Raw genomic sequence first — 21,772 nt, 5'->3', positions numbered from 1 at the left:
GAAGAAGAAAGTCCTCGACACGCAGCTGCCCTGAGCAGGACACTGCCTGCAGCAGGGCTGAACGCTTGCACCAAAATCCCCGTGCACCCCTGGGCAGACTTCTTCTTCTGGCTGTGATTTTGGGGCTCCTGCCAAAGCCATGTCCCAGATTTCATCCCATGGAGCCAGCCATCCTGCAGGTGTCACCAGGTAATCCCTCTGTGTCACCGAGGGAGCACACTGCCACAGCCGGAGTGTACAGAGGAGGGAACAGAGACAGGTGCCAGGTGTGGCACTGCCAGACCCCTCCACGTGCCCGCAGCTCCCGTGGGGATGTGAGCACGTTTTAAGGGCGGTTCCCCCCCTCCCTGTTCATGGCTGCGCTGACAGTGCGGATAAAACACTGGGAACACAGAGGCACCCCATACGGCACCCCAAGGGACAGCACCCCGCCTCGGGGACAGCACCCAGCCCTGGGGACACCAAACCTTCCTGAAAGTCCCTTGAGACATTGATCCCGCAGAGAGGGGAGGCGCAAACCCAGCGGGACGATGTGGGAAACACAACCAGGGGAACCCGAGCGGCGCGGGGCTGCGGAGCGGGGATGAGGAGCGGGGATGAAGAGCGGGGATGAGGAGCGGGGATGAGGAGCGGGGATGAGGAGCGGGGATGAGGAGCGGGGATGAGGAGCGGGGATGAGGAGCGAAACGGGGGCGGAGCGATGGCGGAGCGGAGCGGGCGGAGCGAAACGATGCCTTGTTGTGGCAGGGTTTCTGCTCTGCTCCTGTTCGAGTTGGTTCTGTTGATGAGTGCGACTCATCCAAAGCCTTGGTGTCCCAAGTCTGCCTGGCACCCCCCAGCACATGCCTGTACCTCCAGAACGTGTCTCCAAACTAAAGGGAGTTGTCTGTTTAAGGGCTGTTTAGCCAGGTAAATCCACACCCTCTGATGGCTGCAGTGCTTTTGCTGCCTGTGGGGCTGAGAAGGCTGCACAAGCCTCCACGTTCCCCACACTGGCACAACCCATCGTGCTTTTCCTGCAGCTGCTTGGAAACCCCCAGGCTCCCCGTGCCACCCTCTGCCAGCACCATCCCCATCCAGCTGGCATCGCCTCCACTGGTGCCCCAGGCAGGAATCTGCACAGAGCAGGGCAGGCTCCTTCCCTCTGTGCAGGCTTTGAGATGACGATGGGTTTATCCAAATCCTGCCTCTCACGTGTCCCTGCCCTATCTCCATCCGTTCACTGCCACTGGCCAATCTCCAGCCTGGCTCCCGGGCTCTGACACATTCTGCTTTGCCATCCCAAGCCAGGAGGCTTCCAGGCAGCCAGGAGCTGACAGCAGGCTGATTTACTCACCTGGGATAAATGCAGCACGGGGATTTGGGGCATTTCCCTCCAGGTTCAGCAGCGAGGCTGGCCCATACCAGGTCATTGTTGGGCTGGGGCAGCTCACCCAGCACCCAGGCAGCTTTTGCCAGAGGGGTGATACTGACAAAGGGCCACCACTGCTACCCCTGCTCTGTTTACACCTGCCTCCCCCCTAGGAACAGTACAGGCACCATCCAGCCAGACATAGCTCATTTGAGTTCAGTGTTTCAGACCCCAAAATTTCCCAAGCTTGGCAGAGGGGTGCTTCACTGCTTCACTGCAGCACCAGGCTCACAAAGGCAGAGGCTTGCTGACAAAACAGCCCAAAAATGAGCAGCAGCAAATGAATTCAAAAACTTAAATCCACATTTCTTGCCCTGGGGAGCAGCTGGGGCCTGGCACTGCCCTGCCCTTTGCTCCAAAGCAGTGGCCAGCAGGCCAAGGATGCACATGTTCACACTGGGCTGAACTCACCCACCCTGCTTCTGGGCTGGGGTGCTCCAGGCCCTCTGCTCCAGCACAGTTACACAACTGCTGTTATGAAGAAAATTCAATTACTGAAGTTATTTGCAAGCAGAAATGCACCAGTGCACGCTGGAGGAATGCAAACTGCAATAGGCAGAGGTTCCTGCCTGGCCCAGAGTGAGCAGATCAGCCCTGGGGGGGACTTGCTGCTCTTCAAACAGAGGAATTTCCAGGACATGAAAAGAAAAGTCAAGGAAGCTTCATAGAGTAAAATATCTTAATATTTATTGTGTCTCAGGACAAAAAGAATTCTACTCAATACATAAAATGAGTTGAAGCAGCATATAATACTGACAATCAAGTCACAGCTGAATCGGTGCAAGGACACCTACCAAGGTAAAGGCACCAGGAGCTACATCACCAAACCTTGCTACAGCTTACAAAGAACCACTACAGCCTGTACTTAAAGAAGTACAACTATAAAAAAGTATATAAAACCCAGGGGAGGGATGAGACAGCTTGGCAACAACCTTGCTGAGCCAAGGCTTCAGGCAGGCAGGACTGTTTTAACAGCCCTACCTCGACAACAACTGTGTCTGCAGAGTGAGGGGATGTCCAAAGGCTGCCAGAGGGAAGGGGAAGCACCTCTTTCCCAGTGGAGGCACTGAAGATGAGCACTGGGACACCCGGGAGGCCACCAGGCACAGGCAGTTCAGCACAGTGTGGCACTTGGGGCAAGAGCTGGGGGCTGCAGTGCCCAGAAGGGAAGCCTTGGCTGCAGCCACCACTGCCACACCAATTATCCCAGGCGGTGGCAGAGCAGAGTAGTGTCAGGACAAGTCCCTGAGTGCACCAGGACAGCTGCTGCACTCCTTTCTATGAGCTAGTTGAGAAGAAGATCAGTCAGTTCAAAGCAAGATTTCACAACGTGGCGTTCAGAGGAAAACTGGAGGTGGAGGCATCATCCCCAGCCATTCCCTGCAATGCACACAGCAGAGTGTTAGCAGCCAGTGTTATATGGATTTAGACACAGGGTAAAATGACACAGCAGACACGGTCTTGCAGGTGCCCTCTAATCCTGTACCCCCCACACGTGGTACCCCCCACCCCATGGGTGACCAGCAGCAGCCAGGGGGGCAGGGCAGCCCACCCAGCTTACAGACATACCCAGCCACAGGCACAGAGCACTGGGGGCCAGCTACACCATCTCATACTGGTTGTTGGTGATGTACCGGGACAGGCAGCAGGACAGCATGATGCCAATCAACTGAAAAAGAAAAAAAAACAAACCCCACATGTCAGAGGTAGCCAAAACCAGGGAGAAGTGTTTTCAGCAGAAAACCTGACAAATTGATCCAGGGTTTTATGAAATCCAAGGATGGACAGTGGGGTTTACAAACCACAAGGGCTGCTGCACGCTGCTTCAGAATCACCAAAAGTGGCTGAAGCACAGGATCCTGGCAGGCACCAACTAAACCAGCTCTTCACAAGAGATGCTCCAGGTCCCATCCCATTACATGGTGCTTCACGAAGCATCGACTGTTTTGTGGTGATTGCAGAGATTACACAGATATCAGGAGTGTCACAGCCAATTACACGGGCACCAGAGAATGGCAGCACCTCTCCCTGCTGCAAGGACAGTGGGGAAGCAAGGCTGCTGTTCTCACATCAGGAAGGCACTGTTATCACTGCATGCTCTGTTATCACAACACAGCCTCCCAGCACCTGTGCAGACTCCAGGGCCAGATCCTGCATGGCTCTGACCTCACATCACATCAGCACGAGTCCCTGCCAGATGCATGACCCAGCCAAGCTTGCTGAAGGGGCAATAAAAGCTAAGAGAACTGGTTACAATTCCCAAGCCTGCCATCAGCTGAGATAATGCTGCAGCTGGGAGTGTGTGTGCAGCTCACCATCCATGTATCAGCCACACCTCAGTGAGCCCAGACCAGCCCAGCCCAGGAGGGGACTGGGGCACAGCAGAGCAGCTCAGGCTCTCCTGAAGCACTCAGCAGCACAAACTGCAGCCAAGGGCTGCTGGCTCCCACCTCTCCCCCAGTTCAGTCCATCCTTTATGGAAAACACACTGTGACAAGCTCATTACAGCTGAGAATCTTGGCAGGTTCCTGCTCCCCACTCCTGCAGTCCCGGCCGGCAGCACCTTGACACTCACATCACAGCTCTGGGGCACGGGGAGGCAGAATTTGAGCCCCTCCAAAGGCAAGGCTGGCTGCTCAGCACCAAGAGCCCAGCAAGGCTCCAGAGCCCAGCTGCACATCCTGCAGGGCATCGGAAAACCCTCGGGAAAACCCTCGGGAAAGGGCGGAAAACTCTCAGCACCTCGGGAAAGCCCAGCACGACGTCAGCGCCCGAGCTGGGGGCAGGGGCCTCCCGTTTCCTGCTGGGATAAAGCTGCTGGAGCTGGGGCTGGTGAGCACACTGCTGCTGCTGCTGCTGCTGCTGCTCCTGCAGGAAGTGCCCTGCACGATCGAGTGAAGGAGACACTGGGGAGTGGGAAGCACTCACAGCAACCCCAGCACACAGAAGCGATGCCAAACACCTTCCTGGTAAGAGGGTGGGTGGATAGGAAAAGGAAGGGCACAGATTTGATCTCTGCCAACAGCAGGCACAGGGAGTTTGTCCATCTCTGTTTGTTTTTTCTTGAAGTCTGTTGTTTCACAGCCAAATAAGCCTGGGCTCAAGGAAATAGAGCTGGGGCTTCAGCCCTGGGTGTAAGAGACTGGGGCTGCACAGCAGCCAGATTAAATCTAGGGGGAATCCACAGAGTAGCTGCTCCTCCCTGACTGAAACCAACCGTGCCTTTTATACACACCAGACTTTGCACTGAAATGAAATCCCTCTGGAGACATGCTAGCTCCACTCTGCACTCCTCCCGAGCCAGACAAGGCAGATTTACCTGGAAACACGCAATGCCAAAGGAGATTCCAGCCACAACGCTCATTTTGGACTCCATTGTTGATGTTACCAGGAAAAAACAACCCTGCAGAGGAGGCAAAGCAAGGAAGGTGGATCCAGGGCTTTCCACCCCTAGGAGGACAAACCAGCTCCAGGGGAAGGTGCTCCTGTGCAGGCAGCAGGGGGGTCCTGGCTGCACCCCTCCTGCCAGACCCCAGCAAAGCCATTTCCCTGCCAGGAATGCCCCCCCAGTCTCCCAGCCCCAGTGCCTTATGGAGAGGAGTGCTGCCCTTGGGCTGCTCCCAAGCCCAGCCAGGTGACTCATCAGAGGACCTTACATCACTTCACCATCCCTGTGGATGAGCTCACACACCCTCACCATTGGTCAGGACTTTGCACCCAAGGGAAACGTCAGCGTTGACAAAACAAACTTTACTGGGAAACTACCTCCTTACTCACCTGTTCTTCAAAACACACATCCCCAAAGGCCAATGCCTGGGTCTGGCTGCTCCCTGACCTCAAAGGAAGGAGTGGGAAAAACCTCAGAGAGAAGAGAGGCCTCAATACCCTTACCCACTCCAGGGGAGTCCCTGTGCCACTGAACATCTGCATCAATAGGGCAGCTCTCCTTTCAATCCTGCCAGGGACAGACCAGCCCTCCTCCACACACCCATCCCTGCCCTCCCCACCTCCAGGACTGGCAGGCAGATTTTTCTGAGTTTAACTTACATCCACAAACACTTTGAGCTTGGCCTTGTTTGGGTCTTTCAGATCTTCCTCTGAGCAGTCATTCTGGTTCTTGCAGCAGCTCCGGGGGATGCCCCTCTGGCTGAAGTATTCAGTCTTCTCCCAGTCAGAGTAGTTCTGCACCCCACAGCAGTGCAGCTGGAGTGGGAAGCACATTTGGGGAGCTTGGTCACAGCAGGGAACTGACCCCTATCCCACCATCACTGCCACAGCTCCCCCCTACCCTCACCATCTCACCCAGCCAAATTCCAAAGCAGGTGACAGGAATGCTGATGCCACAGGCGTTCATGGGGACACCCTGGGCCGAGGGGAGCATTGAGCATTCCCACGTGTGGCAGCCAGACCCCGGCCTGGGCTCTCACCGTTCTCTGGATGGTGTCGACAGCCTCGCTGTGCCGGTCTGCAGTCACATTGTAGTCCTTCAAGGCCAGGTTCAGGTTACTCTCAAAGTTTGTCTTGATCTGTAAGAGCGAGGTCTCAGCAGTGCTGCCATCCCCTCCTGCCCTGCAGGACCCTGTCCCTGTGTTAGTCAGCGCTCGGTGATGGCAGGAATGACTCTGGCCATGGCCAGCACACATTTCCCAGCCACCAGGCAATTAGAGGCTGTATTAAAGGGCAGGCTGGATGCACTGTGGCAGCAGGGATGCTGCCTGTAATAACAAGGACATGCACTGTGCCAGCTCCCTCCCAAGCAGGCACAGGAACCCTCCGAGGAGCTTTAATTGCTGGAATTATTGCAGAAGCTAGACCAAAGCCAGAAATTACAGTCCAGGGCTACTCTGCCTGTTCTGATGGAGGGATAACGTGCCGTGCTGGACTGACCCTGCACCCAGGCTTGTCCTTCTGGGTCCTTACAGGGACCAAGCTGCTCTTTGAGCTGGTTTTACCCTATCTTTGCTAAACTAAGCACCACCTCTGTCCCTCCAGTGAGATCTGCAACTGCACTGGGGTCAAAGCAGCATCAAACTCACTATGCAGCACAGTGGCCACCCAGACTCACCTCGTGCCTGAAGACGAACCCCACGACGGCGGCCACCAGGACGATGAGGAAGATGAGGGACAGGAGCATGGCATACTGCGGGCAGAAAGGATGGGATGGGAGGGGGTGGATGGGATGGGGTAGGATAGGATGGGATGGGACAGGAGGGGACAGCGTAGGAGAAGAGGATGGGGTAGGACAGGATGGGATGGGACAGGAGGGGATAGTCAGGAGGAGAGGGTGGGGTAGGAAAGGATGGGACGGGGTAGGGTAGGGATGGGATCAGCCAGGAATAGGATGGGATGTTTCGGGATGGATCAGGACGGGTCGGGATGGATCAGGAGAGGATGGGGCTCCATCCCGCCTCGTCCCAGGCCACCCACCAGCTTGAGCATCCAGGTGCTGCCGCGGCAGGTGGCGAAGCAGCCGAAGGTGCCCAGGAGGACAACGACGGTGCCAGCGCCCACCAGGACGAACGGGACATTGGTGGCTTTCTCGTCCAACAGGGAGAAGTAGACGGCCAGGCTCACCCTGCCCCAGATGCCCACGGCCAGCAGCACAATGCCCGACACCTGGTGGGGAGAGGGGAGAGCCGCAGTGGCTCGCGACTATCGCGACAGGGCGGCGCAGCCGCGACTGCTCGGGGAGGGCGGGCGCTCACCCAGAAGACGAAGGTGTAGGTGAGCAGGACGCTTTTGAGGCAGGTGATCACCGGCTTCGTCTGCAGCCGCCGCGACGGGGACGCCATGGCCGACACGGGGCGAGTGCGGGAACGGGACGGGGCCTGGGCGGGACCGGGGCGGGACCGGGGCGGGATCGGGACCGGGGCCGGGGTGGGCGGGGCCCCGGGGACACTCCCCGGACACGCCCCCGAGCGGGGCTGGTCCCACCCCTCGCCGGAAGTGCCCGAGCGCTCACGGAAATGGCCGAGCAGGCGCGGTGCCTTCCCCTCGTGTCCCGCAGAGGGCGCCCGGGCCACCCCTGTCCGCTGTCACCCCCTGTCCTGGGACACCCCCTGGGACACTCCTTGTGACACCCCCTGTCCTGTGACACCCCCTGGGACACTCCTTGTGACACCCCCTGTCCTCTGTCACCCCCTGTCCGGAGCCATCCCTGTTCTGTGATACCCCCTGTCCTGTCACACTCCTGTCCCGTGCCACCTCCCGCCCGGTGCCAGCCAGTCCCTGCTCTCCTGCCCCAGCCCTGGCGTGTCCCATCCCTGTCCAGGTGTCCAGCGGGACAGCCACCTCCCTCCCCAGCACATGGCACTGCCACCACGCCACAAAGCCTCCTGGCCGCCGTGGGGTGAGCCCGTGGGGATGTCCCCGGGCTGGGGGGGCTGCGGGCTCCCCACAACCGGCAGCAGCAGCCCCGCACGGGGCCCCCCGGCTGCCCTGTCCTGTGTTATTAATTAGCCTGGCCGCCGCATAATTAGCCCATTGAGGCAGCAGCACGTCCTCCCCCGCACACACCCCACGCGAGCGCTCCTACCTGTCCGTGCCAGGCTCATCCCTCGCTTTTCCTTGCCCACGCGGCTCCAGAGCCCAAATCCCCGGTGGTCCCAGCTCCTGTCGTGCCTCCAGCCTGACCCCAGCCCCGCGGGCCGTGGGGTCCCGACAAAGGCACTGCGGCACCTCTGCCTCTCGGGGGCCGAACTTGGGCAGGGAACAGACCCCGGCTGGAAGCGCTTGCCTCGGCAGCGCTGTCGGAGCCTCCCGTCTGCAGCGGGGTCTCCTCCTCCCTCCTGGCAAGAGGTGGGAAAGGGGACCTGGCTCCTGCGGTTTCGTGCTCGTCCCTGCCGGCCCCCCCATTCCCGGAGCCCGTCGGGGCTGGCCCAGGCTCGGTTTGGCTCTCTCCTGTGTCTAAACAGGCTCCTGGCTCTTCAGCTTGCAGAAGAAAACTTCTTAGAACCTTTTAAAGCTCCGGAGAAGCAGGAGGCGCGTTGGAAAACGGGCGATCCTGGGATTTATTATTTTTTACAATCTCATCATTTTGGGCCTGACTCACGGCTTTTGAATGTTTTGGGATGGGCAGCCAAGGGGGAAAGTAAGTTTGCTCAGCACAAGCAGAGCAGCCGGGCAGGAGGGACGGACATCTGTGCAGTGACAAGGCGACAGAGGGGGCCGTCATCCTTCCTCCAGCTCCTCTCCATCCTCGCCAGGGCTCACGGCTGCTCCCGGAGCCAGCAGGGCAGGTGAGCTGCCCCCCGCAGCCCCCCGGCTCCCCAGGATGGCGCAGGAGGCAGCCCCCGTCCTGCTGGTTGTCCTTGCCAGGCTGGTGTCATCCACGTGGCACGAAGGTGAGTGCCGGGGTGTGCGGGCACGGCGGGGCTCCTGGGGATGGCAGCCCGGGCACTGCTGCTCCTGTTGGAAGGGATGGAGGGTCCCTGGGTACAGCGATGCCGGGAGAGCATCAGTGCCTGAGGCGTGGGGTGAGCTGTGGGTACAGGGAGGAATGGAGGGGATGCTGGCAGGCATCCAGGGAGCAGCAGAAAACCAGCCAGCCTCTCCCCATCACACCCCCGCCTGCGGGAGCGCCGTGTCCCGCTGACTCCCCACTCCCACGGGGGCCATCAGCCGGCAGATGTTTGCTGGACGGAGCACACAGTCACAACCGCCCCATGGCTGGACAGCCAGGTGACACAGGCCTTGTTTGGGGTGGTTTCCCCCTTCCCTGCTCCCATCCCCTCCCCTGGCCACGCTGCCAGGGCTCCTGGGGATGCTCCTGCCCGGTGAGCTGGCCCCAGGTGAGAAGGAAAAGGCAGCACTCGCAGTAGAAGGAAACATCACCATTAAATGGCACATCTGCCTGCGGGGACACTGTGCACTCTGTCCCCAGGGCCTCGGCGGGATTGTTGGCATCCCCTCCGGGAAACAGCTTCGTTCACCAGGTCACGGACACATCCCCATGGGTACCGTCCCTGCTCCTCTGCTCTCCCACGGCAGCCTGAAAAGGGCAGCAAGATAAATGCGTTGTGAAAGCGAGCGGGCTACTTGAGGGAAGCGGTGGGGAGCCGCTCCATAGTAAAGTTCACTTTGGAAAGATTCGTAATGGAGTTTCCTCCCCGTGACGGCGGGGCTTCTGCTCGCATTGGCCCCGGCGGATCTCCCCTTCCCAAAATCCAGAGCAGAGACCAGGGGAGATGGGCGCAGCCACGGCTGGGCTGCCGCTTTTCCTGCGGTTCCCCCCATGCCCGAGCAACCCCTCCATGCCGGAGGGGGAGCAGGGTGGGCTGGGCTGGCGAGGAGGGGGCAGCGCTGGCGGGGGCCAGCGGAAACGCGGCGGAAACGTGAGCTCAGTGCTGGGGAATGCCGCGGCCGGCCGAGGCGCCGAGGGGCCACGGGGAAGGACGTCAGCCCTGTCCCCCTGTTGGCTCCCTCCCCACCGGCGAGTACCTTGCCCATGAAGGCACAAGGACGGCGCGGGGCTGTCCTCACCCCACCCGCGGGGCCCCGCTGCGCAGCGCGGGTGGCGAGGGGGAAGCAGCTCCGGCCGAGCCCCTTCAGCAGCTGCATCCTTCCCTGGAGCACGGGCAAGGGGCTGCGCCCCCACCAGCCCCCGGGCGGGCAGCGTGCTCGCAGTGCCTTGTCTTGGTGAGGGGATGGGCAGGAAAGGGCAGGAAAGCGCAGGAAAGGGCAGGAAAGGGCTGCTTTCTTCCTTCCCTTGGGATGCCCCGTGGCACTGACGGTGCCATGGGAGCGAGTGGAAGGTTTTCCCGGCAGCACGAAGCCGGGGGTCGGTGCCAGCCCACTCCGTGCCAGCCCCCGTTTCCTGCCACAACCACGGTTCCTGCTGCCGCTGTTTAGTCTGCAGCTGGTGCCAGAGCTCACCAATGTCACTGGGGACTGGGCTCGCGGTCTGCCCAGGGCTGGGATTGCTGGTTGGGAGTTTTGGGACGTTTTGCAGCCATGAGCTACCCTGCAGCCTGCTCGTCTCTTCCTTCCCCCCCAGGCTCTGGCTACTACCTGGAGAGTCACACCAACGAGGTGTACGCAGAAGAACCCCCCCCTGAGCCTGCCCTGGATTACCGTCGAGGTAACAGCACCCAAGCCGTGCTTATGGTGCTCATGGGGAAACCGAGGCACGGCAGATTCCCCCGTCACCTCCCTGCTCTCCCGCAGTGCCCCAGTGGTGCGCCACCCTCAACATCCACCGCGGAGAGGCCACCTGCTACTCCCCCCGGGGCAGCTCGTACCGCAGCAGCCTGGGCACACGCTGCGAGCTGAGCTGTGCCCGTGGCTACCGCCTGGTGGGTCCCAGTGCCGTCCAGTGCCTGCCCAACCGCCACTGGTCCGGGATGGCGTATTGCCGACGTGAGTGTCCCAGCCCTGGCCTTGCCAGTGTCCCCACAGGCACCCACAGCGTGTGCTCTGCACATTCACATGGCCGGCATCTGCTTCCCTGCCCTCTGTGCTCTCTCCATCCCAGAAATCCGGTGCCACGTGCTGCCGGCGGTGCTGCGGGGCTCCTACGTGTGCTCGGCAGGCGTGCAGATGGATTCTCGTTGTGACTACACCTGCCTGCCCGGCTACCAGCTGGAGGGCGACCGGAGCCGCATCTGCATGGAGGATGGGCGCTGGAGCGGCAGCGAGCCAGTCTGTGTAGGTAAATTCTCACCCCACGCTGCTGGGGCAAGCTCCTCACCCGTGCCTGGGGTGTCTGCAGGTGTCACCCCACATCGAACCCCACCTCCCTCCTCGGGACCCCTGTCCCTGCTGCTCCCTGCAGTGCCATTAGCCCTGAAGCACAGGCACCAGCCTGGCACTGGGGCACTCAGCGCTGGCTTTGCAGCGGGTCCGGGTGGCTCCTGGGGTGCTTCAACACCGGGGCTGGTGCCTCTTTCTCATAGCTCAGCCAAAGACATCCACAGGTTCCATGAATCCCTCTCCTCCCTCTGGCAGATCTGGAGCCTCCCAAGATCCGCTGCCCAGAGTCCCGGGAGCGCATAGCAGAGCCAGGCAAGCTGACTGCCACCGTCTACTGGGACCCTCCCCGCGTGCGGGACTCTGCTGACGGCGTCATCAAGAGGTGAGGGCAGAGGAGCTGCAGGCACTGCCAGCCTGGGCTGGAGGCCGTGCCGGGTGCCCCTGCCCGGGGTGCTGATGGAGAAACCATCTGTTGGGTCAGGGTGATGCTGCGGGGCCCGGAGCCCGGCTCGGAATTCGCCGAAGGAGAGCATGTGATCCGCTACACCGCCCACGACCAGGCTTACAACCGAGCCAGCTGCAAGTTCCGCATCCGCGTCCAAGGTGAGAGGTCTCCCGTGGGAACTGCTCCCCGCCAGCTCCAGCCTCCAGCCCCGCTGCCGGGGCTGTGCTGCAGCACCCCCAGCCCTCACCCAGCTCCTCTCTGAGCAGTGAGGCGCTGCCCTGTGCTGAAGCCGCCGCAGAACGGGTACATCTCCTGCACCTCCGACGGCAACAACTACGGGGCCACCTGCGAGTACCTGTGCGACGGGGGCTACGAGCGCCAGGGCACCTCCCTGCGGGTGTGCCAGTCCACCCAGCAGTGGACGGGCTCCCAGCCCCTTTGTGCACGTGAGTGGGGCAGGACTTGCCCGTGGCGATGCCCGGAGCTTTGGGGGATGCTGCCTGACGGGTCAAAGGGGTGATGGGGGGCACGATGGCACCTCCCCACACACTTTGTGTGTCTTGCCCCAGCCATGCAGATCAACACGGATGTGAACTCGGTTGCCAGCCTGCTGGATCAGTTCTTCGAGAAACGGCGCCTCTTTGTCATCTCAGCCCCTGACCCCTCCAACCGCTACTACAAGATGCAGATCTCCATGCTGCAGGTGAGGAGACCTTCCTGCTGCCCCCTCCCCACCTCCACATCCAGCACCCCCTCACTGTCCCCTCCTCCACAGCAAGCTGCCTGCGGGCTGGACCTGCGCCACGTCACCACGGTGGAGCTGGTGGGGCAGCCCCCACACGAGGTGGGGCGCATCCGGGAGCACCGGCTGTCCCTTGGCATTATCGAGGAGCTCAGGTAGGGGACATGGGGCTGGCCTGCAGAGCCAGGTGGTTGTTCAAGGGGACAGGGAATGGGAATGCCTCCAGGAATGGCAAAGCATGAGGTTGCAGCTGGCTTCATGGAGACCCCCTTTCATGGAGAGGGGCTTGTGCAATGGGGGGAGCCCCTGCAAGCCTGAGTGTCACTAGAGCTTCCCAGAGCTCACAGCCCCGAGAAGAGGTGGGAGCCCCCACTCCAGGAGCACCTGAGCATGGTTGGAAGAAGTGTGCAGGCTCAGCCCTCGGTGCAAACCCTGAGCAGTGATTCCCTTACACCTGCAGGCGCTTCCTGCACCTCACACGCTCCCACTTCAACGCGGTGCTGCTGGACAAGGCGGGCACGGACCGCGAGCGCTACATCTCCCCGGTGAGCCCGGACGAGCTGTTCGTGTTCATCGACACCTTCCTGCTGAGCGAGCGAGAGGCGGCGAGGCGGGCACAGGGCGGGGACCCCTGCGAGTGAGCCAGTGCCGGGACAGCCCTGCCACTGCCCCCCGGGCACGGACACCTGCCTTTCTGCTTTTCTAGTCGCCCACTGTAGAGGAGGAGCAGGGTGCCAAGGAGCTCCGGGGAAGGGGAGCCCCTCTCTGGCTGTTCTGGCACGCAGGAGGGAGCAGGGGCTGTGTGGCAGCAGTGTCCCATTGCCCAGAAGCCAGGAGCTGTTTCCAGTTGCGTGAGGGTCCAGCCCAACCAGGAGCCTGGTGGGAGACACTGGAGTGCCCCTGCTCAAATCCCAGAGCGGGGAGGAGAGGGGGAGCTGGAGGAGAGCGGCAGGGCAGGGAGGGCAGCCCGGCCAGCAGTGTGACAGCCTCTAAGTCAGCAGCTTCAGCCTCCCCACGGCTCACTCCGTGCACAACCTGGACCCAATCCTCCCACTCTGAAAGCCCTTATTAAAAGCAAATGGCCCCACGCTCAGCAGAGCCCATAGCAGCCAGCCAGTGTGCAGTCCACCCTAAAGGGCTTGCCATCGCCCCTGGCACTCATTCCCTCCCACCACCCACGGGGAACCCCTTCTGGGAACTGCTTTGGCAGTAGAATATTAACTTGAAATAAATAAATTTGTATAAAAAGTCAGTGCTAGCATTATGTGTCACTGAGAGGCCTGGGAAACAAATGTTTCCAGGAGACCACAAGCCCCAATTCCCCCAGGCTGACTCCACACAGTTCCATCCATCCAGTGCTGCAGCTGGGGCTGGGCTGTGTATGGGGAAGAGGGTGGAGAGGACAAGGAGAGAGCAGACTGTGGAACGGGGTGGTAGGAAAAAAGAATAGGAAGAAACAAAAACACAATGACATTTCAAAGCATTGTGCCTGGGGGGGAAGAAGGGAGGGTCCACAAGGACTCCAGTTCAGCCTGAAATCCAGTACGAGGCTTATGACAAGAGAAAAACCCTTTAAACGAAGCTAGGCCAAGAAGACTTTCTGCCCAAGCCTGTTTAGAGAAGGTCATGTTTATTAAAGTATAAGAAAAAAAAACACCCAAAGCATATTTGGCAGCCTTAGCAGGCTGTGCAGGGAGTGTGGCTCCTGACAGCAGTGCCAGTCCTGGTGCCACAGCCTAGGGCCTCAGCTTGGCCATGGTGGAGCGCAGCTGGAGTGTCCCCTCTGCCCAGGAGCCCGGGTACTGGCACATCTTCTGCCACAGGTTCAGCTCCTCACCCGTGGAGTCCATCCAGTCCACAGCCTGCCCGTTGCTCATGCCTGGGGAAAAGGATGGAAAAGTCACAGCTGGAGCAGCCTGCAGCACAGCAGCCCCAGTGAAGCTGCTGCTGCTCAGGGTGTGGTGGTCCCGTGGGCTCCTCACCATTGCCCACCCCCAGGCGGACACCCCCGAGGAAGTCATTGCTGGCCAGTGGCTCCCGGTCCCAGACTGTCAGCTCCAGGCAGAGGTGCTGCAGCTCCTCGGGCTTGATGCCATTGTAGACAAAGGTGTGGTTGTAATGAGGGTTCAGGGTCTTCTTCACCACGGGCGTCTTCCTCTTGGAGGCTTTGTTTTTGTGTGGCAGGAGGTAGCTGGGGGAAGCAGCCCCTTGGGTTAGCAGCACCTGGGCAACTGCCTCCTGCTCCAGGGGCTGGGGCACCTCAGCACCCCAGTACCTAGCCTGGAGCCCCCCTTGCTGCCTTTCCTGGCACTGCTCAGGAAGAAGGACCATGACACCCCGCAAGGAGCCCTCTTCCAGGTCCCCCAGAAGTTTGGGAATACAGCCAGGGAGGACAGTGCCTTCATGGCCCCTGCCCCAGGACCCTCACTCACCCCTTAACAAAGCTGTCTGAGGTCCCCCCAGACTTGGCTGCTGTGAGATTCTTGGCTTCTTTGATCCAGACCTGGAGCTCACCACCTTCCCCTGTTTTGCCTAGGAAAAACCCAACACAGTAGAAATGAATCAAATTTAATTTCTACCACTGCAAACTTCTGGAACGTTCCGGCTGAACACTCTTCATCCCAGATATAGGTGCAGAGCCTGGACTGGCATCTCCTCTTGCCTTCTCCTGTACTGGCTCTGCCTGCTGAGGCAAAGGTAGACAAAACTGCTTCATGGTCAAGCCTGGTCCAGCCCCAGGGAAGCAGTGAGATGGTTTGGGCAGCCTGAGGACAGCCAGGTCTGCCCTGACCCAGAGCAGCTTTGCAGGTGCTGCACAGGAGAAGGCTGCAGTGACACCACCCAAGAACCCCATCCAGAGCCAGCCTGCATGGCCATGAGCAGGCCCTGCAGGACTCTACACTGATCCTGGAGCTTCAGCACTTACCTTTCCTGCCATTCCCAGCCCCAGGATGCTTGGCAGATGGGATGTACTTCATGGAGACAACCAGCTCCCCCTTGTACTGGTGGAGACCAGCAGCATCTGCCCCCATCTGCAAAGAGGTGAGAATTACCAACCACGGCAGAGAAACCATGGCACACACAGTGACAGCCTGGCATACAGCACCTCCCCAGGCTGGGACAAAGCACTTGGCTTCTCCTAGATGTGTCTGAGCTGACACAAGTGCCTGCAAACTCCCCCCAGCACAACCAGTGTAGTTCAGCTCCTTTGGGATCTTATTTTGGCCCAATCATCTGACCAGGAGTAGGGAAGCCAGGCTCAAGGCAGAAGGTCTGCCCTTTTTTACTACAAAAAATCTCCCCTTTTTCACTACAACAGCACTGCTGTCTGGGGTTTTCACATCTCCAAATATTTGATTTGGCACAAGCCTTTTGGCAGTGCTCAGCTGAGGTCTCCACACCCTCTACCCACTGAAGGCTTTACCCCCAACAGGACCAGGCAAGGGAGGCTGTGTGTGGCAGGGGCACACCTTTCCATGCAGGGGTAGGAACTCCTCCAGGTGGCTCTCGAAGTTCCAGGCATCCAGTGGAAGCTCCACCTCCCCCAGGAAGGTGTTGCGGCCAAAGCGGTCGTGGTGCCACACCGAGAACTGCAGCGTCCTCGTGAGCAGCAGGGACTTGCTAATCTCATACTGGGGAGAGAAGAAATCCACTGGTGAGCAGGCAGCACAGCACAGGGACAGGCTTGGAAAATTCCATCAGCTACAGCTCATGAGCACGAGAGGAGACAGGTCTGAGAAGCAATGGATGTGCACGGGAGCCAGGTCCTCTTTCTTTCCACACCTGCTGAAACCTCAGAGTCCAAGGGCAGGCAGTGGTGCAGGAGTCTGTGCTCTCCCAGCAGATGGCCCTCAGAGCCAGCACCCATGGCATCCAGCCATCCCACCACAAGCAGAGCTCTGTTAGCCCACCAAGACCTCAGCAAATCTGGCTGTGGGAGCCCAAAAACCAAACCACAGCTCTCACTTCCTCCTGTGCAAGAGGTGCACTGCCAGACTCGGGGACAGAGTCAGCCAGCAGGGATGGGGAAAGGCAGTGCCAGGTTGCTCTGCCCTGAGGCACAGAACTCTTATCTCTACCCCAATGGCGTGCTGCCCTCCCTCCTGCCACTGTGCACTCAGACGCCAGGAAGCTTTCACCTTGGAAGGAAATATGCAGGGTAAGCAGGATGCCTCTGCTCTGGGGAATGCCAGAGGAACCAGGGACATGTCCCCTGACACGGTCACACCTGCAGCTGTGCCTCCACCCCACCATGGCCCTGGGGCTTGGCAGCACAGCCAGAGCAGAGCTGGGAGTGCAGGGATTTCAGGGCGCAGTCTCTGGACACGGGTTCTCTGCAGAGACCCCACTGCAGGGTTAGGAGCTCACCCCTCCCCTTGATTGTCCCAGCAGCATCCCCTGAGTACCTGCAGCCCAGCCCGTCCCCACTGACCTTCAGCAGCTCGTTGTACAGGGGGTTGATGGTATTTCGTTTGATGGTCGTCTTGCGCTTCCCTTGCCGGGATTTGTCGGGCAGCAGGTAGGTCTTCACATACCTGAAGAGAGAACAGGCAGCACTTGAGCAAGCTACCCCTACAATGAATCCTCCGAGCTCCTCAGGGCAGCCCCAGACCTTCTGCCTCACCAGGACCCTCCCACTTACAGCTCCCATCTCTGCTGGGCACCCCACAACCCAGCTGGGCACCAGCAGCGGTGCCAGCAGCCATCGCCCCCCTGGCTCTCACGGGTTGGAGCGTTTCCTGCCCTCGTCCCCATAGGCCAGCTGGCGACACTCCTTGACGTGAATGAACAAGGTCTGTGTCCTCTGCTCGTAGCTCAGCGAGAAGGAGATGCCCCCAGTGACAGCCACGCTGCCAAAGTCACCGGCCTCGCTGTAAATGCTGACCATGCTTCCCAGTGTGCTCTGGAAGACAAGGCAAGGCTGAGCTGGCACAGCATCACCTGACAGTCCCTCTTCATCCTCAGCAAGGTTATTCCTTGTGCCTCTTCTGCAAGCCCCCCTCACCTCCCCTTGGCTGGGGAAGGCCACAAGTGTCTCCCACACACACACAGCAGCCTGGAAGAGAGCTGAATCTCTGCATTTTGATTCTCTTCAAGGTGAAGAATTCCTCATGTGGAGGACAATAAGCCTTCAGCACAGGAACCCCCTGCGCTGGAGTAAGGGCCAAAGGGTTCTATAAGACTCCCCAGAGATACCTCCCAAACGAGTCCCCAGTTGGTGACAAGAAGCAAGCTACCCCCATCGTGCTGTTTCTTTATGCTAATAGCCTGTACCCCGTTGGTCTCTTTCCCTTATTTTGGACCTTGAGCCTTCAGACTATTTGCCCTGTTGCTCTACCCCACCCTCGCCTTCCCCATATAATCCCCTGTTTCTCCCAGTTTGGGGGAAGCTCTTGTCCCTGGCACCCTTCACAGAGTGGCCTCCTATAATAAAGGCTTTGCTCCCTGTGGAAGGCCGAATGAGGCTCCTGTCCTTTATCCCTGTGTCACCCGGGAGTGACTTCACAGGAGAGCTGGAAATCACTAGAGCTGAAGTAATTACAGCTAGAAATCACTAGAGCTGAAGTCACTTGCCACTAAGGGACATGCCTGTGCCCTTTGGGATGTCCTTGCTGGATGCCTCCCCAGGAAGGTCACAGCACTTGGGAAGAACACCACTGGACCCCAAACAGGGCTCACACACAAGGCTCTTAGCCCTTCCCTCCAGGAGCTGCCTGCCCTGCCTCCCTCCCACCCAACCCATCAGCACTGCCTCTCTCCACCCTTTTTCCCTGCAGTGGAGCAGAGCACAGCCACACAGGAGCTCACCGAGGAGGTGCCGCTGCGCATGCTGCCCCGCGCCACCCGCTGCCGGTGGATCTCCACCAGGTTATCGATGTCCTCCTCCTCCTCCTCCTGCAAGGACAGACACAAGCTCCTGCGTGGGGAACAGTGAGGCACAGCCAGCCGGACCCCCGGCTCCTCCAGCTGGCAGCCATCTCCGTGGCACTCTGAGGGTCTCACCAGCTCCGTGTTGAGGCCAGGGACTGACTTGCTCCTGTCCCCCAAAGAGCCACCTTCCCCCACAAGGTCCTCGGGGCGCAGGTCGATCACGGACTTGGTGTAGTCTGCACGAGAGGTGGTGAGCAGGAGGCAGGGGCACGAGCAGGACTAGCAGAGCCCTGCTGCTCCCTCACACAAGGGGCTGCCCCAGCCTCTCCTATCTGCACTGAAAGCCTGGGGAGGAGGAGCTGCCCACCCCTGGCTGTGCTGGCATCCAAACCCACACATCTCTTACCCGCAGGCCTCACAACCCGCCGGGGGTTCTTCTTGAATATCGTTTCCTGCTCGTCCACCAAGGTGCTGCTGCGGGTCCCCACGGTGGCATCCTGGGGAGGAAGAGTCCTTTCAGAGCAGGGCAGGGCTAGGAGCCCTGTGGGGTGCCCAGCCCCACGCCCCAGGCCAGGGCTGAGCCTGCTGGAGCAGCGTCACGCACCCGACCATCAGAGAAGGCATTTTTGGAGCGGAAAGGGAGGGTCAGGCTGGACGAAGCAGGTCCTGCTGGCACAACAACCTGTTTTCCAGGGATGGCTCTCTCCAGGGAGTTCCTCCTGTGGTGGACACAGAAAGGTCTGTCTCAGGCCACGAGTACAGCTGGAAGAACAAGTGCTGGCCAGGAAGTGCCACTTGAGCTGCCTGTAGCAGCCTGGGAGCAGAGGAGCAGGCTCCAGCCGGAGGAGCCAACTTCCCCTCACCAGACTGAGAAAAACACACTTAAGATGAAGGTCCCATCCTCTGCCAGCCAGTCTTGCCAAGGACAACCCACCCCAGGATCCTCTCACCTGCCCCCCACATCAGCAGGGCTAGGTCTGTAGCTGTCCAGGCTCATGTTTTCCATGGACTCTGTGTCACTTTTGCCATCCTGAGGGTCTGAGGCATCTGGAAGCGAACTGCAGACAAACAAAACCACAGGTATGTCCTGTTTGGCGAGGAGGTCGGTCTGAGAGAGCTTCTGCACCGCCGATGATCCACATGGGGCAGCAGATTCCTCTCAAACCGGCAGCAGATGAGAGCTGGTGCCTGGAGCATAGGGGAGAGCAGGGACTCTTACCTGGACCCCTCCCGGGGTGCAGGGGGGCTCGGCTGCCGGACTGCAGGGCAGCTTTTAGGCTCATTGAGCTGGGCTTTCTGGAGGAGGGTTTGTCCCACAGTCTCTCTTTTGTTAGCTGGAAGCAGAGAGGCATCAGGAGGAACACTGCCTGGAGCAGGAGTTGCTCCCATCCAGCTGCACACTGGGCAAAGCTGGAGCATCCAAGGCTGGGCTGTGGGAGCAGGCATGGCTGTGGCACCCTTACCTGTGGGCCTGTGCCGCAGGGACAGTCGCACCATGTCACTGCCCAGGTGGTTGGCAAAGCGGTTCACCCTCTGGTCATAGAACCAGTCACCCGTTGTCTTCTTCAGCTCACTGCAGGGCAGGGGGTGGTGGGGGCAGTCAGCAGCGGTGGGGGCTGTGCCCCAACCCACCCTCGCTGCTGCCACAACCCAAGAACACGATGGGCAAAATCAGCAGGTGACTGGGCAGAGACAATTCACTGGGCAGCTGGCAGGCTCAGCTACATCCTCAGCAAACATGGGAGCAAACCAAGCTTTGTAGGACAGGGGAGGCCAAAAGGGAGGAAACCTGCGATGCTTGAAACACAGGCTGTGTAAGGGGAACAGGGAATGCTGCAGTCAAGTCAAGGGGGATGAAGGAGACACAAGAGTGGGCTGTGACCCATTTCTCCATCACCCAAACATGGGAACCCTCTCTGGGAGCAACAGCAGAGAAAGCTGCCCTGCACTGGAGAGGACCAGCCAGGGTAGGAAGGCTGGCCATGGTGCATCAAGTTGAGGCAACTGAGAGGAGGAAGGGGACAGGAGGCATGTACAGAATGTGCCCGCCACTTGTCCTGGCTACTCACGCTTCCTTGGTGCAGACTTTGCAGCGCCAGGAGCCGCTGGGGCTGTAGGAACGGCAGTCCCGGCACACCAAGTGGTTGCAGCCCCGGCAAGTGTTGGCCTTGGGGCTGACGCGGCCCAGGCTCTGCTGGCAGCGGGCACAGGTCCGCTCGCTGTAGCGCTGGCTGCCCCGCTTGGCTCCCTTGCGCCGGATCTCCAGCAGCTCATTCTTGAGGCGCCTGCTCAGACCCGACACCAGGAGCTGTCAGAGGCGCCCCAGGACCCCGGGGATACCCGTGATCCACACTCACTCATTCCAGAGCAAAGCGAGGAACCAGCTCCAGCCCGGTTCCAGCCGCGTTCGCACCTGATCCTCCTCTCCTCTGCTTTGCGGAGCTCCTCGTCGCGCTGCAGGACCTGCAGGATCAGATCTCTCTCCACGTCCGACAGGAAGGACAGATCCACAGCCTCCGACATCGCTCCACCCGGGATGGCTGGCCCTCACCGGACACTGACCAGCTAGGGACATACCAACTGCTGAGCCCGGGTCCCGCCCGGTGCCCCGTGCCCGTTCCGGGGATCGCGGTACCGGGGACACCGGCCCGCCCGCCGTCCGCCCCGCCCTGCCCCGGGCTGGGCTCGGGCCGCCTGCCAGCCCCGGTGACCTCAGCCGGCTCTGTGGGACCGGGCTGACGCCCAGTACCCGCGGGCAGCCCCGGCAGGAAGGAGCCGCCCCGGGCTGCCCCTCCCCCGAACGCACCGGGGCTCGGAGCTGCCGGAGCCCGAGGAGCCGCCGGGAGCGGATGCGCACCGGGAGCCGCGGCACGGACGGGATCCGGCTCGCAGCCACGGCACCGGGACCCGGGCGTCACTCCAGCCTCGACGGAGCCGGAGCGCTTGTTCGGGGGCTGCAGCCGCTCCCCGATCCCCGCCCGGGTCGGCGGAACCCGCGGGAGGGACCTGCCCGTCTCCGCAGCCGCCCTCCGGTGTCCCTCGGGGAGGAGGGGGCAACGGGATGGACCCCAAGCTCCTCTCTGTCGGGGAAAGGAAGAGCCGGGGCTGGTGGCACCGCGCTCTCAGCGCGGCCACCGGGGCTGGGAACTGCCCCTGCCCCGGGACACCGCGGCTCGACCCCCGGACCACAGAGGGACCTCTGGCTCCCCCGACTCCCCACCAGCCGAGGGATCCCCGTCCTCCCCGGTCGGCGGAGGAACCCTCGGTACCCCCGCCCGATCCCGCGATCCGCCCGGTACCTGCAGCGGCTCCGGCCGGCGCCTCCCGGCAGCGGGAGGGGGGGAGCCGGGAGGGGAGGGCGGTGCTGGTGCCTTAAAGGAGCCGAGCCGGCCGCACCTGCGGCACCGACGGGGCGGCCCGTGCGGGAGGCGGTGCCCGCTCCCTCCAGCCCCTTCCCCCGCCCCATCATCCCCGGTAGAGCCGCGGCTCCAGCCCCGCGGGCCGAGCGGGACCCGGCGCCCCATGGCCCTGACAGGGTGGGCAGCTCCTCCCGAAGAGCGCAGAGTGCACCGACACCCGAACTGCGGGGGGAACCCCCGGCATCCCCAAGGAG

The 21,772-nt window shown here is 60.8% G+C and overlaps 3 protein-coding genes across 4 annotated transcripts; 1 reads left to right on the top strand and 2 right to left on the bottom strand.

Annotated features, from left to right (window-relative positions):
* Positions 1-2,076: 2,076 nt before the first annotated feature.
* Positions 2,077-7,263, bottom strand: TSPAN6 (tetraspanin 6). 2 transcript variants are annotated; one of them, XM_014885006.2, is made up of 8 exons: positions 7,117-7,263; positions 6,839-7,027; positions 6,477-6,551; positions 5,839-5,937; positions 5,459-5,614; positions 4,731-4,814; positions 2,981-3,080; positions 2,077-2,791 (listed from the first exon to the last, which is right to left on the bottom strand). In XM_014885006.2, exons 1-7 carry the CDS (start codon positions 7,201-7,203, stop codon positions 3,012-3,014), a joined length of 759 nt encoding a protein of 252 aa, XP_014740492.1. In that variant the 5' UTR covers positions 7,204-7,263; the 3' UTR covers positions 2,077-2,791; positions 2,981-3,011. The 2 variants fall into 2 exon arrangements, with proteins under 2 accessions (XP_014740492.1, XP_088029183.1); XM_088173057.1 differs by lacking the exon at positions 6,477-6,551 and having other exon boundaries at positions 7,117-7,250.
* A 548-nt stretch (positions 7,264-7,811) lies between these two features.
* Positions 7,812-13,534, top strand: SRPX2 (sushi repeat containing protein X-linked 2). Its single transcript, XM_014885004.2, has 10 exons — positions 7,812-8,754; positions 10,407-10,490; positions 10,577-10,768; positions 10,884-11,060; positions 11,357-11,483; positions 11,583-11,704; positions 11,813-11,992; positions 12,116-12,249; positions 12,322-12,443; positions 12,749-13,534. Exons 1-10 carry the CDS (start codon positions 8,685-8,687, stop codon positions 12,927-12,929), a joined length of 1,389 nt encoding a protein of 462 aa, XP_014740490.1. The 5' UTR covers positions 7,812-8,684; the 3' UTR covers positions 12,930-13,534.
* A 351-nt stretch (positions 13,535-13,885) lies between these two features.
* SYTL4 (synaptotagmin like 4) lies at positions 13,886-21,559 on the bottom strand. Its single transcript, XM_014885003.2, has 17 exons — positions 21,459-21,559; positions 20,573-20,724; positions 20,229-20,444; positions 19,623-19,732; positions 19,379-19,493; positions 19,110-19,217; positions 18,764-18,878; positions 18,566-18,656; positions 18,292-18,395; positions 18,097-18,183; positions 17,013-17,191; positions 16,721-16,823; positions 15,759-15,920; positions 15,215-15,320; positions 14,721-14,820; positions 14,271-14,479; positions 13,886-14,167 (listed from the first exon to the last, which is right to left on the bottom strand). Exons 2-17 carry the CDS (start codon positions 20,680-20,682, stop codon positions 14,025-14,027), a joined length of 2,058 nt encoding a protein of 685 aa, XP_014740489.1. The 5' UTR covers positions 20,683-20,724; positions 21,459-21,559; the 3' UTR covers positions 13,886-14,024.
* Positions 21,560-21,772: the final 213 nt, after the last annotated feature.

This window comes from Sturnus vulgaris, chromosome 14 (genome assembly GCF_052056855.1).
Source record: "Sturnus vulgaris isolate bStuVul1 chromosome 14, bStuVul1.hap1, whole genome shotgun sequence".
Classification (NCBI taxonomy): domain Eukaryota; kingdom Metazoa; phylum Chordata; class Aves; order Passeriformes; family Sturnidae; genus Sturnus; species Sturnus vulgaris.
The sequence above is the reverse complement of the archived record's forward strand: the minus strand, read 5'-3'. Positions and strand labels throughout refer to the sequence as shown.